The following is a 13,493-nucleotide window of genomic DNA, read 5'->3' on the forward strand; positions in this document are numbered from 1 at the left end:
TGCTAGAGCAGAAAGCCACGACGGGAAGCAGGGCTGGGGACGTCCGCCCACGGGCCGTGTAAGACCCCCGAAACCATTGGGTCTGGCCCTGCCAAGGCACCCTGCGGGACTCGAAATTCAACAATCCCAGGAGCTTTTTTCACAGGGGGCGGCGGCCAGTCAATCATTCTCTCTCATCACTGAAGTTTCTGTCTCTCTCCCTCTCCCTCTCTGAAATCAATAAAACATATTTAAAAAAAAAAAAAAGACTTTGGAAAAGGAAACCAATGCTCTCTAGTCAAAACAAACTGATGTGCCATTGTAGGACAGGGCATAAGCCAGAAGTTGTGCAAAGGTTCCGCGGACGGGGCCACACCCCCACCCCACAATTCCTATGGGGAGCTTTGGTTGGAAGGAAGGTGGAGAGGTGGAGGGGAGGGTGACAGACCCTCCGACCCCCTTAGTTTATTCAGGAGGACACCGGGCTGGGGAGGGAGCGGCGTGGGGAGGCCCGGTGCACCCAGAGGCACACATCAGCGCTTCTGGAAGTCCGTCAGGCAAGTGCAGCTCTGGAGCGGAGGCCGGAGCTGACCCATCGAGCTGACCCATCGGACCAGGGCTCAAAGCCACGCCTCCTGCTTTTTGTTTTGTTATCACATTCTGCGAATTCCACAGTCTGCTCTCAAACTTGTGAACTGTGACTGGCTTAGGATCACCTGGGGAGCCTGGTAACCACCAGGCAGATGGCGAGAGGGAGGCCTGACTGTGCAGCTTTAACAGGCTCCCAGGTGAGGTCAAGGTCACTGGTCCAGGAGCACCAAGGGCCACCCTGCCACCTTATCACCACTCGCCGACAGGGATTACGTCTGGGGCAGGCAGAGGGGAGTGAAAGAGGCCGCTCTCTCTGGGGAAATTCCAAATAGCCAGTCCTCCCCATTGGCCGAGGATAATCATTTCCCTTGGGCGACTTCCATGTGTGTCATTTTATCTAAGAAAAACACCGCTTGCCCGGCGAGTCACGGAATATTAAACTGGGTAGGCTTGACCTCTCGAGTGTGCGGCGGGCCCGCTGCCCAGCTCTCGCTAGGAGCGTGCGGGCAGTGGCAGCCCTGGTTGTAGCTTTGGGTGGTCAAGCGCATTGGAATCAGTGTCTGCTCGGTCCAGAGTGCTGTTTGCAACTGCATGTGCTGTTGAGTTTAATTATAACTGACTGTCCCTTTAACTCAGTCTAGTGTTGATTCAGCCCGACTGTGTCTGGTGTCAACTGTTTGCACCTCAGCTTGTTGACCCTCGTTCTCCAAAACCTAACCTGTCAGATGTGTCCACATTGTGCTTCAATGTGAAATACCACCGATGGCTGTGGCTCCGGCAAACAGAGTCACTGAGTCCAAGAATATCCCTGGTACTCTGAGAGGCCCGGGGCCAGAAGGTGACACCTGGCAGCTGGCACCAGGAAGGGCAGGGCGAAGGGTGAGGGGGAAGGCATGTTACACAGCCCGGCCCCAGGCCGAGGAGAGATGGCCACAGAGCGGATGGGAGCGGAGAGCCCACTAGAGAAGGCCGACCCCAAACGTGGGTTCCCGTACAGGAAACACATGCAAAACAGGTTCCTACTTGAGGTGCACGGTGTCCTCGATGGGGACTTGGGCTGCGTGCGGACGGCAGGTGTCGAGGTGTTCGTCAGAACCCTGGGGGCGTACCGGGGCACCGTGGGCGGGTAGTAGGGAGCTGGATACACCGCGTAGGCACTGGGGTCCACAGAGGGCCGTGGCGGGTACAGGTTTTCGGGCTGGTACCCATAGTTTTCGTAGTAAGGCCCAACACCTGGTGGTAATCCCTAAACAATAAAAAAGATGAATAATATGCAACCCTAAATGACCTTAATTATGCCAAAAGCCAAACTTACCTAGGATAAAGGCTAACCAAGTTTTCAATTAATATTCATTTCTTTATTGAGGTACTAGAGGCCTGGTGCATGAAATTCATGCACGGGAGGGTGGGGGGGGGGGGCGTCTCTCAGCCTGGCCTGCACCTTCTCCAAACTGGGACCCCTCGAGGGATGTCCGACTGCCAGTTTAGGACCCATCCCTCAGGGGCCTAAACTGGCAGTCAGACATCCCCCTCGCAATCTGGGACTGCGGGCTCCTAACCGCTCGCCTGCCTGCCTGCCTGCCTGATCGCCCCTAACCACTCTGCCTGCCTGCCTGATCACCCCTAACTGGTCCCCTGCCAGCCTGGCTGCCACCTAACTAGTCCCCTGCCAGCCTAATCACCCCCTAACTGCTCACCTGCCAGCCTGATCACCTCCTAACTGCTCCCCTGCTGGCCTGGTTGCCCCCTAACTGCTCCCCTGCCGACCTGATTGCCTCGGCCCCCGCCACTGTGGCTTTGTCCGGAAGGAAGTCGGACATCTGGAAGATGTCCGGTCGACCTGGTCTAATTAGCATATTACCCTTTTATTAGTATAGATAATTGACATGTAATATTATATTAGTTTCAGGTATACAACATAATTTGATATTTGTACAAATTGTGAAATGATTACCATAAGTCTAGTTAATTTCCATCACCATACATGGTTAAAACATTTTTTTCTTATGAGAACTTTTAAGATGTATTTTTTAGGAGCTTTCAAATATGCAGTACAGTACTGTTCACTTCAGTCAACGTGCTACACATTGCCCGAGACTTATTTATCTTCTAGCTGGAAGTTTGTCCTTTTTTGACCTCCTTCACCCATTTCACACATTCCCTTTTTAAGAAAAAGTGTGGAAGTTTGGGAATGAGTCAATACCTTGAGAATGGGGTATAAAGTTATCCACTAGCGATACCAGAATTATAAATATACCCATTTTACAGAGAGACACAGGTTACCAAATTTACCTATGCATGTTACTTGCGAATTCCTTTTGTATCTCCTCTTCTCTTACAAAAGTATATCACGTGTACTCACCATCTCTTATTAAAGGGCATGCACCTGGTTTACAATTGGGGGCTGCTTAGCAGTTCTGTCTAAAAAAAATACTTCCTTATGCAGCACGCGCATTTTGTGGAGAGTGTGTGGAATTTCTGGGTCCAAAAGTGGAAGGTATGGCTCCAGCCATTGAATTTTATTCTCCTCTACAGCCTTGGGCTGGTTGGTGTTCTTAGAAAGCCCTTCTTCTCTTCCTCCTTAAAAATGGCCTCTCCAGGCCCAGCCAGGCATGGTTCAGCAGTTGAGCATGACCCAGGAACCAAGAGGTCGCTGGTTTGATTCCTGTTCAGGGCACATGCCCAGGTTGCAGGCCTGATCCCCAGTAGGGGGCATGCAGGAGGCAACTGATCAATGATATTCTCTCTCATCATTGATGTTTCTCTCTTTCCCTCTTCCTTCCTCTCTGAAATCAATAAAAATATATTTTTTAAAAATTGCCTCTCCAGGCCTACCCTTCAAGACACGTGTCTCCCCCCCCCCCCCCCCCCCCACTCCCCGCCAAGCAAGCCACTCTAGATCCTCTCAGCCTTCCACCCGTCAGCACCTTCCGTCACCTGCTGGCTGGGAGGTCCCCAGGCAACCTTTCTTCCCCCTGGTTAATTTCTCCCCTCCTGTCTTGCTGATTGTGATCTCAGAGAGGACCGGTACCCTGAGCAGAGGCAACTCAATGCTTGGAATTTTAAACGGAGCCTTCAGGGACACGTGATTATGAAGAAGTGAGCCAAATGCAGGCTCCCAGAGTCCACCTTCACTTAATCACTCACCAGTGCTCTCCTTCTCAAGTCTAAAGAGTACAAGTCTACACCCAGCAGCAGACAGAAAGAGAAAACGAGATGTAATCTCCCGCCTAAACGGGCACAGAGGTAGAACAAGCGGCACGTGTGTTCGGCCCTATCGGAAGCATCTGAGAACATGCCGTCACCCGGAAAGGCTGCAGCAAGCACCGCGTCTGTCCTGGCAGATTCCCGTGCCGCGGGCTGGACATTTAAAATGGACCAGGAATATATAACCAGGAACAAATAAGGGCGGGGGAGCATCGAGCCTATTCTCCAGATACAGGGCCTAGAAAACTTGTTAGTGACCACAACTCTTCATAGAGTTATTCCAGGAATAAGATGGACCTGTGAGATATGACGGTGAATGAGGAAAGTGCATCTAGAGAAGGCCTCCTTCCAGGGAGAGAGAGAGCCGGCCCGGTGCCCAGTCAGTGAGGACCTGCCCAGTGTATCAGGAGCCAGGCTGCACGACAGTCTGCTGGCCCGTGTACCCTACACACTTCCTTCCCGGGACTTAGCCCTCTTAGCACCCTCCTGCCCCCATCTGTACCCACACCAACCCGGTCCTGCCCCACCCCCACCCTTAGGGCAGGAAGAGCAGAGGCCACGGGGAGAAGCCACCTCTCCCACACCCACCCAGCAGCTTCGGGACTCTCCTCTGAGCGGCTGCTGTGCGGCCACGCCCGGCCTCCTGCTCTCCTCTAATGTACAGAAGGCCTTGACCAACCTCCACGGAGCACACACAGTCCCGACAAACAGCTCTTAACGTGCTGACCACCCCCCCCTCCACCCCCCACCCCCCGGAACTACCAGAAGGAATGAGGGAACAAGGAAAAGCGCAGGCGCGTGGCAGTCGACCACTTACTGAGTTTAAAGCCATCCCGACTTCGCCCGCAGCATCAGGTACCGGGAGGTATTTGGAACGTTCGAGAGGACCTAGAAGAAAGGATGACAAGACTGTATGTAATCTTTCCAGACCAGTTAGTTTCCGGAAGATCAGCTGAGAAAGAACTAGAAAACGGTCCAGGTGAGAGCTACCCCTCTCCAGAACAGAGCGCCGAGTCCTCCCCGCAGCTGCCCGCTGAGGAGTCCGGGGCTGCGGCTCTCACCACCCAGGAGGCCACGCCCGCCCGAGGTCACCTCCACCCAGAGGAGAATCCGGGGACTAGAAGCACACATGGTGACTCGGCCTCAAGTTCAGCAGAGGCTGCCGGTGGGCGAACACCTGGCGTCAACTCCCGGCAGGGCCACTTCCTGGAGGTATCCCCGGGCCAAAACGAACCCTCCCTAAACCTCAGGCGGAGTGGACATCGTCCCCGCACTCTCTCGCTCGGCTGAGGAGTCAATGAGCGAGTGCAGGCAGTGCCGGGCACCGGGTGACAGCGGGCACCCATCTATCAGACGCGACCTGGCCCGCACCTGCAGAGAGAGCGCCCAGCGGCACGAGGAAGCAGCCACACCCGAGCAGGTGGCCTAGGACTCAGTACCAAGTAGAGGCCACGCCTGGCTTTGTAACTAAGCCATATGGAATCTTCCGTTTTTCAGTAAGCACACGCGTAAAAAAATAAAATCTGTGAAACACATCCACACCCACCCACTCCTCCACCGACCAGCCTAAATCCAGAAAAGAAGTTCCGAAGTCATCTTCGGGATGGTTTCTCATGGAAAGGAAGCTCTGGGGCATTTGCTTGCTGTCTGGGAAGCGCTCACAGTAACATCTAGAACAGTGATTGGCAACCTTTTGAGCTTGGTGTGTCAACTTCGCCAAAAAACTGAGCATACTCGGGTAGTGTGTCACTTTGAGGAAAAAACATTATTTCGTGATATTTATAGTTTAAATAACATAAATGTATAATTGTTATATATAATTGTATTTAATGAACCAAAAACTAAATATTTAGTGCTGACACGCATGTCAGAGGTTCGCCACCTCACTCTCCCCCTTGTGGAGAATGAGGGCTTTTACCCACCCTCCCCTGCTTTCTGGCAACGACCAAAGAATCTTCAAGGAACGGCCTTCGCCATCGGGCATACACAACACCGTGCTCCCGGTGAGAAAGCTCTGGGCCTCAAGGCGGGACCAGGTCCGGAGATTTTCCATCGGTACCGAGCCTGGCACACAGTAGGTGCCCAACCAGCAGCAGGCAGCACGGCATGTGGGGAAGCCCAGGACCTCTGACCCCAGCTCAGTCCTTTACAGGCTGTGACCTGGGACAAGTCAGTTAGCGTTTCTGTGCCTCAGTTTCCTCATCTGCAAAAGGAGGTACAGTAGCACCCACTCCAGGGTCGTCGGGGAATGAGATGAGTTGAGAGTTGATGCTAGTGACGCTCTCAGTGCCTGGCACACAGTAAGTGCTACGTACATTTCTGTTGTAAATAAAAGCGATTGTAAGGCTGATAAACGTTGAGCAGCCAGTTGGGCGGCGGGGCGGGGGGGGGGGGGGGAGCGGGAACTAAGCTTGGCATTTGCAGGTTTGCCTCTGGGAAGCTACTGGCAGGAAATCCACCACCTCAGAGAACGCAGCGAGGCGGAAGGCAACAGAGCCAGCTCCAGCACCCCGCTGGCCTGCTGTCTCCTGAGCAGAATGACCGTCTGATTCATGAATCTAACAACAACATGCTGTGAATGAAACAGGAGGATGGCTTCTCAATCTTGGGAAACCCCATTGACGACGTCCCCCCAAATGCACCCGATCACTTATTTACGCTCTATGTCAGGATAAAATATAAGAACCAGTTGATGTTGATAGCGCTGAGGCTTTTTTACGATGAAAAAGAAGTCAAGAGCTTTCCAGGTAAGAGAAAAGAGAACGGATCTATATACAGGGGGAGGGATCCCGACTTAGGGTACATATAACGTTTACCGGTAAGCCTTTAAATGGCGAGATGATCACATATTCATATACCTTCCCTGCCTCTGCCCCGTGAGGCAAAAGCCTTCTAAACCTTGACATCCGCTCCGTGAACTCCACTCCCCTCTCGTCTAAGCTGGAATAAACGCGTCACCTTCCTGAGATTAATTTGAACGGAGTCCGGCTGAGCGGGCGTTCTCACCCCTCCGGTCGCTCTGCTCCCTGGGGTGACTGCCGGGGTGGGGGCCGGGGGGAGCCTCTGAGCCAGCTCACCAGTTACAGGTGTGGATGAAGTTTCAGGAAATGAACATTCGATCCACTGGCGGCCTTCCCAGTTGAGGAGCCTTCTGAAAGGAGCGAGGCATCGATGCTCAAAATCCAGGCTTCCTATTCAGTCCAGATCCCTAACAGCGAGACGAGGAAGCCGGAGGGAAGGCGCAGGGAGCCCCGGCCACGAATGGCCCACTGAAAGCCCAGGGACCCAGAGCTCATGGCAGCGCGTCCCGTCTCACCCAGCCAGCCAGGGCCCACAGAACCTCAGAACCAAAAGCACCCCGCGTGCCCAGATCAGCTCCCCGACTTTGGAGAAGAAGACGAGAGTCGCAAAGCCTGGGATTTCCTCTGGCCCAGAAGAAGAGACGTGGGAATTTCCCCAATGGACCCAACGGGGTCTGAAAGGAAAGCCGATCACCTTCGGTCCCGCTCCTCTTCCACCGGCGTGTCCGCGCGCGCCCACGCAGGACAGCGAATCTCTGTTTTCTGAAAGGAGCCAGGTAACCTGGAGACGGCTCTGAGCCACAAACGTTCTCTCGTGCCCTTTAAAGGACACCGATGACTGTTCTTCCTTCTGAACACCAGCCACAACCAAGCACTTTTCCTTTAAGTAGCAAAAAAAGCAAATATGCCTCGAAGCTCCTAACCCCGCCTTGTCGGCCGGCTCCTCGTCCACTGCACACAACAGAGCCGGGTCGTTTCGGTCCACCGTGGGCCTTCCTTTCAGGAGGCTGAGTCACGCCTGACTCACCTGCGGTCCTGAGCTAAAACCCCAGCTGCACCCCATGACATCATAGAGCTGGGCCCAAACAAGAACCGTCTCTTCTCGGGGTGTCTCTCTTCTGGGCATCTCGGCCTACATTAGCTAGAGGCCAATTTGAAAAACCACCAAACTAACGCACCTGAGCTCAGTCTCAGAGATGCATCCGGGGGGTCAGGGGTGTTCCCTACAATGAAGGATCCACTGACTTCACCTCACACTCCCATTCAGGCATGTGCTGTGGTGCAGCCCCCCACGGGCGCCTTCCGGGGGTCACCAGTGTGACGCACCGATGGGGCCCAGCTTCCTGGACCTCAGAATCCGTGTACCTTCATCAAATGCCAAAGCAAGCAACCGCAGCAGACACTTCCTGTGCAACGAACAAATGGCCCCCTTATGCCTCCACCGCTGCACAAAATCACATTGTACAAAAGGATGCTCTCATGCCTGTTGGGGACAGCACACACTGTTAAAGGTAACAGAGTAGATTTAAATAGCAGTTCAACACAACAGTACAAGGCAATCAGACAAATGGCATATACAGTGACGAGAGAGAGAGAGAGAGAGAGAGAGAGAGAGAGAGATAATACTGCAGGAGAGGCACTGCGTGCAGCATCCAAGTTTCTTTTTCAATGAATGCCTCATTGTCCTCACAAACTTTTTAGGGCAGGAATTGGGTGCGGTCCTTTATTATTATTTTTTAAATCTAGCTTGTAGCATACAAAGAAATGGTTCCGATATATTTTGAGTTCCAAAGGCCAAATGAGTAAGAGGCAACGTAAGAGTGAGAGAGCTGGAGAGCCTGCACCTGGACAAACCCCACAGGTCCAGGTGTGCAAAGCAGAGCCATGCCTAACAGGACAGACGGGTCCCGGTCTCCCCAGGAGGGAGTTGCACAGGCCACTGGCTAAGGGTTAAGGAACTGGCCCCAGTCGGCCTGTGAAATGGGGATAATCCACGAGCAGGGCTGCGCCAGGATGAAGTGTGTAAGTTCCCAGCTCCATGCCCAGCCGTGATGAGCACTCCGTGATAACAGGGCCAGCTGCTAGGACTTCCCTTCTGGTATCGAAGGGGCTGTTACGTGGAAAGGGACTCCGTTTGTGTAAATCCAAAGGACAAAACCAGGACCAACACAGTCAGAAGTATCAGAAAGCCAGGTTTCACGCAACCCTGGGAAACATGTTCAAATGTCAACGGGGTCGTCTTGGGAAGAGCAGAGTTCTCACACTTACACCTGTTTGAGCCAATACTGGAAGATCATTACTCAAGAATATTCTAGAACAGAACTGGGCTTTAGCTGGGAGGCCGGACATGATGATCGTTTATGCTGTGTGGTCAGAAGCTCGAAGCAAGAACACTAAACTCGTCCCTAGAAAACCCAGCTCGAGGGCTGGAATGAGGTCAGGTGCGGCGTCCTGCCAGGAAGGCCCCTTGGAAGGCAATGACCTTAAAGGGAACCTGACACTGGGTCTCAAGCCACACACGAACCAACAATCATCAAGACCGGGCTTTGTTTCATCTTCCAATTCGGCTCTCACTTGGAAATATTTATCTGACAAACGTCCACTGGCCCGCCATCGCCGTGCCCTCTCCTCTCAGCCCTTCTCAAGTACTCTCTCCCCCGGCTCTTCTGTCCTGGCGTGAACTTCCAGACATCAGCAGCCACCGCCGCGAGCTCGGAGAGCCCTCCAAACGTTTTTCTTTCTGATCACATTTCTGCACTATACCCCCTCATGCACACCTCCCCGCCCCCCCCCCCCGGCCCCCCCGGATTGATGCCTGATGGTCGTCTATAGTACAGACTCCATACACACAGACCCAATGCCTGGAGATGGCCACCTGGAGCGAGGCCTTTCCGCCTCCTCCCTGGCTCACCTCTACTAAGAGCAGAAGCCTGTCTATGAGTCGCTTCCCTTCTTCACACGCCAGTTTACAATCCCCAGAAAACCACTGCCTGCCTTTCTCCCGAGGCGCTTCTACCGCCGCCTGTGACATTTCCCCCGGGTTCCAGTTCCTCTTCTGACCACCGTCCGGGGCCGGGACAAACCGGGTCCCAGGCTGCCTGACCTCAGGCTCCTCCTCTAGACGGCCTCCCAAAACGGCCTGTGTGGCCAGCCCGGGCCTCTGCTAGTCTCGGGGATGGCACGTGCAGTTGGATGTCACCTTCCTTATACCAGGGCCCATTGCCCTGGGGACTTGCCAGCCAGAGCTCCCCAAGATGGCCTGTGGTGCTCCCCCACCCCGAGCCGAAGGGGCTCACCAAGCCCAGCCCAGGGCAGATCTCAGCTCTTAGGTCCTGACACCTTTGCACCCCAAGCCCCGAGGCCACCCGATGTCCTGGGGCAGACCCACCCGCAGGGCAGGTACCCTGGAGAGTAAGGAGGGGCCAGGAAGAGCAGCAATGCCCAGCGAGTGTGGGAAGTGGGACCCCTCTGGGGATCCAGAGCAGTGGGAGAGAAGAGCGGTGGGAAAGCCCTGAGGGCCTTGAATGCCCCTCCAGACCCTCCTCTCCCCTCCTCCCCGGCAGGCACGGCTTCCATCCTTAAGTAACCCAAACCGACCAGTCTATAAATTGACCCGCTCACCTTGCCTTTCTGCTTCCAGGCCCAAGGCTTAGACTTGAGAGGCAGTTCCCAAACGGTGAATTTTCTGGAAGGTTTAGAAAAATAGACTAGCTGCTCCCAGAGTCTAACGCAGGAACTGAACCAAGGCAGTGACCCCACACTGTTACAAAGCTCCCCCCAGGACTCCCGTCAGCAGCCCGGGTCCTGGTCTACGCTTCCTGATGGACCGGCCCCCGCCCCCCAGGCTGGACCCAGAGGAGCAGTCAGTGCGCTCGGAAGAGGACGATGATCACCGGCAGGCTGTCCTGTGCATGTGACATTTCACCAGCGTCTTGTCCCTCGATGCCTCATCACCCACTGAGGAGTCCCTCTCAGATCACTCTGGAAGGGGTCAGCACACAGCCCAGGGGGGGCATTAGCCTGGCCCTTTCACACGAGGTCCCCAGGCCCGTCCTCAGCTCCCCTTTCTCCTCTCTCCTCTGGCTTTCACACATGCAAACCCCCTGGAGGAAGGCAAGGGAAGTGACAGGTGGCAGCCCAAGGCCAGAGGGCCTGCCCTCATCCCCAGTTCTCCCCACGGGGCCTTGGAAAGTCACCGCACCTCCTGCCTCAGTTTCCTCCCGCTTGCTTTAAAGAGGTAAGGAATGATGCCTCGCCAGAAGGAAGTGCCACGTCCACGTTCGATTTGCTGTTCCTCTGAGACCAGTGTGGCCAAATTTGCAGGGCGGGGCAGCCAGGGTGTGGGTGCCAAGCTCCAAGGCACTCACAACCCTGTTGCTAGAAGGATGACCTTGGGGGCACCCATGAGAAGGAAGTCCCTGGGGACCAAACCAACCGCCAGCCTAAGAACAAAGGCCCATGGTCACCGGTTGCTATTTTTGAAAGACAGAAACAGAGGTGTGAATGAGCAATCAGGAGGGGTCCCAGCCCAAAGGACCCGCCTCCTGCCCGCTCAGCTGGAGCCCTGGCCTCATCTGCCCAGCAGGGTCTGCTGGGGTGCAGGACGGAGGCAGGATCCACCTCTGGCAAAGTTGGGGGAGCAGCGAGCACCCCTCTTGAGGGGGATCCCCGTCACCTGGCCCACCAGACCCCTCCAACTCACTCAGCAGCAGGACCCTGGGACCCTGGCTCCCTCAGTGCCTGCGCCCCCAGGTCCCTTGGCCTGGGTCAGCTCAGCCCCCCTCCCTGACCCCACCTCAGTCCTCAGTGGTTGGCCTCCCGGAGAGCCTTCCCACCTCCCAGGCAGAGTCAACAACCCGCCCTCCTCACTTAAGGTTTTCTAAACACCTTAGAACTAACTCGCCATGCTGCCTTGGTAACTTTCCACCTTTGAGTGACTCTCCACAGCTGTGGGCGCCAGGAGCACAAGGATCCATGCGCCTGTGTCCCCCCTTATTTTAGCGCAGGGGCTACCGAGCGTGTTTGAATTGGGGGTACGCAGCCTTGAGGCTGGGCCCTGGGGAACCCGACCAGGTCAACCTCGGACGCTGTGCCATCATTTCCCTCCCAAAGGAGCCACTAGAATTCCCCCGTAGCCTGATGCCTGTGCACCCCGAAAAGACATTCGGGGCCACTGCGCGACCCCGGCGTGGGGCCACGGGCACGCAAATGCCGGGGGCACCTGCAAGCAGGCGCTGCGATGTGGACGCACAGACTTTGAGGCCGGAAAGCAGTTCCCCCGCAGGACCCGGGGGCCGCGGGCAAGGCGCCCACAGCCCGGCTGGTGCGCTGGGCTGCCCGGCTGGTGTCCCGGGTCCGGCAGGCGGTGGACCGAAGCGCCGGGGGCCCGGATTCTCCTGCGGGGAGCGCGCGCCCAAGGTCCCGGACCGCTGCGCCCGACCGGTTCCTGCGGGGCCCGGGGAGCCGGCTCTCGTCGCCGCTACCGGGGCGCCGCGGGAGGCTGGGGCGGCGGGCAGTCCCTCCCCCGCCCGGGCCTCGCGCGGGGACCCTCCGGCAGCCTCTCCGCACCGTCCCCGCCGCGCCGGCCGTATCGCTCCGGGCATCTGAGCGAGTTTCCAGTTTCTCCCGACCCCGGGAGGGAAGCGAGCCGCCGAAGGAGTTCAGGTAACACTCCGGGGCTGCAGAGATTTTCCCGAAACAAAGAAACGGGCCGGCATACCCGCCGCTTCCTCGTTCCCGAAGGGACACGGCGCACCCTGGTCCCCAGCTCAGGCCCAGAGGGCAGGTGGAGCGGGGCCGGTTCCGACCGAGGGGCCCCACCCGAGGGACCCCGAGGCACCCTCTTCCCCGACCAATTGTCGAGGGACCCACAGACAGTCTGCCCCAGCCCCCCAGTCCCCCAGCCGCGTGATGCCGGGGGTCTCCAAGCCGCGCGCCCCTGAGTCCCCGGCACGTGGCACCCTCCCAGCCCCCCCGGAGAGCGCGCCGTCCCGCTCAACCCCGCGCGTCCCGCACCGGCCACGCTCGCCCTGCGCACACCTGGCTCCACCTGCCGCCACCTCCACCGCGCACGGGGTCGCCCTCGTCGACCAGGTTCTCCCTCCTGCGCCCGGGATCCCGCACCCCGCACCCCGCACCCCGCACAGGGACGCTCACCTGCCGCACCCTGGGCTCGGCGCCCCCGCCCCTCGCCTCCCACGGAGCTCGTGTCCTCCGCGATCGCGCGCGGGAATCTCCGATCCTCCCGGGCTCTCGCTTTAATCCCGGGAGGCGGCGTCCGAGCGCCCAGGGCAACACCCCCAGGTGCAGGTCCCCGTCTCCGGGCTGGGGGCGGGGCGGGCGGCCGGAGCGGGCAGATCCGGGAGGGGGCGGGGAAGTGGCGGGGAGGCGTTCCCCGAGGGAAGGACCGGGACGCGCTCCAGACCCGGCCCGGGGCGGGACCCAGAAGGAACTTGGGGACGCGCCCCGGGCCCCGTCTCCCTCCGGCACTTTAGGGCTGGGGAGGGCAGCGTCTCCCGCCCAGAGTCCGTTGGACCTCGTCTGTCGTGGGCACTTGCAGCCCGAGGACTCGATTTGAATTAAAGAGGGACATTCCCGGGAACGCCGATGGGGACCCCTGGTCACCCCGGGAGCTGCTGCTTCGCGAGCTGCTGTAGGCGGTTGCCCCGAGCCCTGCCCCCAGCCTGCCTGGCCTGAGCCCTCGGCGAAGCCCCTGGGACCGCTGACCCAGGCACGAGCGCCCGAGGACGCCCAGGACCCTCCCTGGCCCTCCAGAGCCGCCCGTCTCTCCCTCCCCCCTCCTCGGGGCGTCCCAGCAGGGGTGCCAGGAGTCCCCGCCCACCCACGGCAGGGGACCGGGGATGAGGAGAGGGAGTGGATAAACTTTGGTCCGGAGGCAGCTTCCACCCCCCCACT

The 13,493-nt window shown here is 57.4% G+C and overlaps 1 protein-coding gene across 2 annotated transcripts in view; it reads right to left on the reverse strand.

Annotated features, from left to right (window-relative positions):
- The window catches only part of TMPRSS2 (transmembrane serine protease 2), a 30,664-nt gene extending 17,874 nt beyond the window's left edge, over positions 1-12,790 (reverse strand). The window contains exons 1-3 of one of the 2 annotated variants that reach the window (XM_028151885.2): positions 12,735-12,790; positions 4,595-4,665; positions 1,594-1,816 (exon numbers count right to left, since the gene is read on the reverse strand). In XM_028151885.2, coding sequence (XP_028007686.2) covers positions 1,594-1,816; positions 4,595-4,609 — 238 coding nt within the window. In that variant the 5' untranslated portion in view covers positions 4,610-4,665; positions 12,735-12,790. Of the gene's footprint in view, positions 1-1,593; positions 1,817-4,594; positions 4,666-10,199; positions 10,214-12,734 lie in introns of those variants that run through there. The other variant, XM_054710771.1, reaches the window with a different exon arrangement.
- Between the last annotated feature and the right edge of the window lie 703 nt (positions 12,791-13,493).

The sequence above is a fragment of the Eptesicus fuscus genome, chromosome 3 (genome assembly GCF_027574615.1).
Source record: "Eptesicus fuscus isolate TK198812 chromosome 3, DD_ASM_mEF_20220401, whole genome shotgun sequence".
NCBI classification, from domain to species: Eukaryota; Metazoa; Chordata; class Mammalia; order Chiroptera; family Vespertilionidae; genus Eptesicus; species Eptesicus fuscus.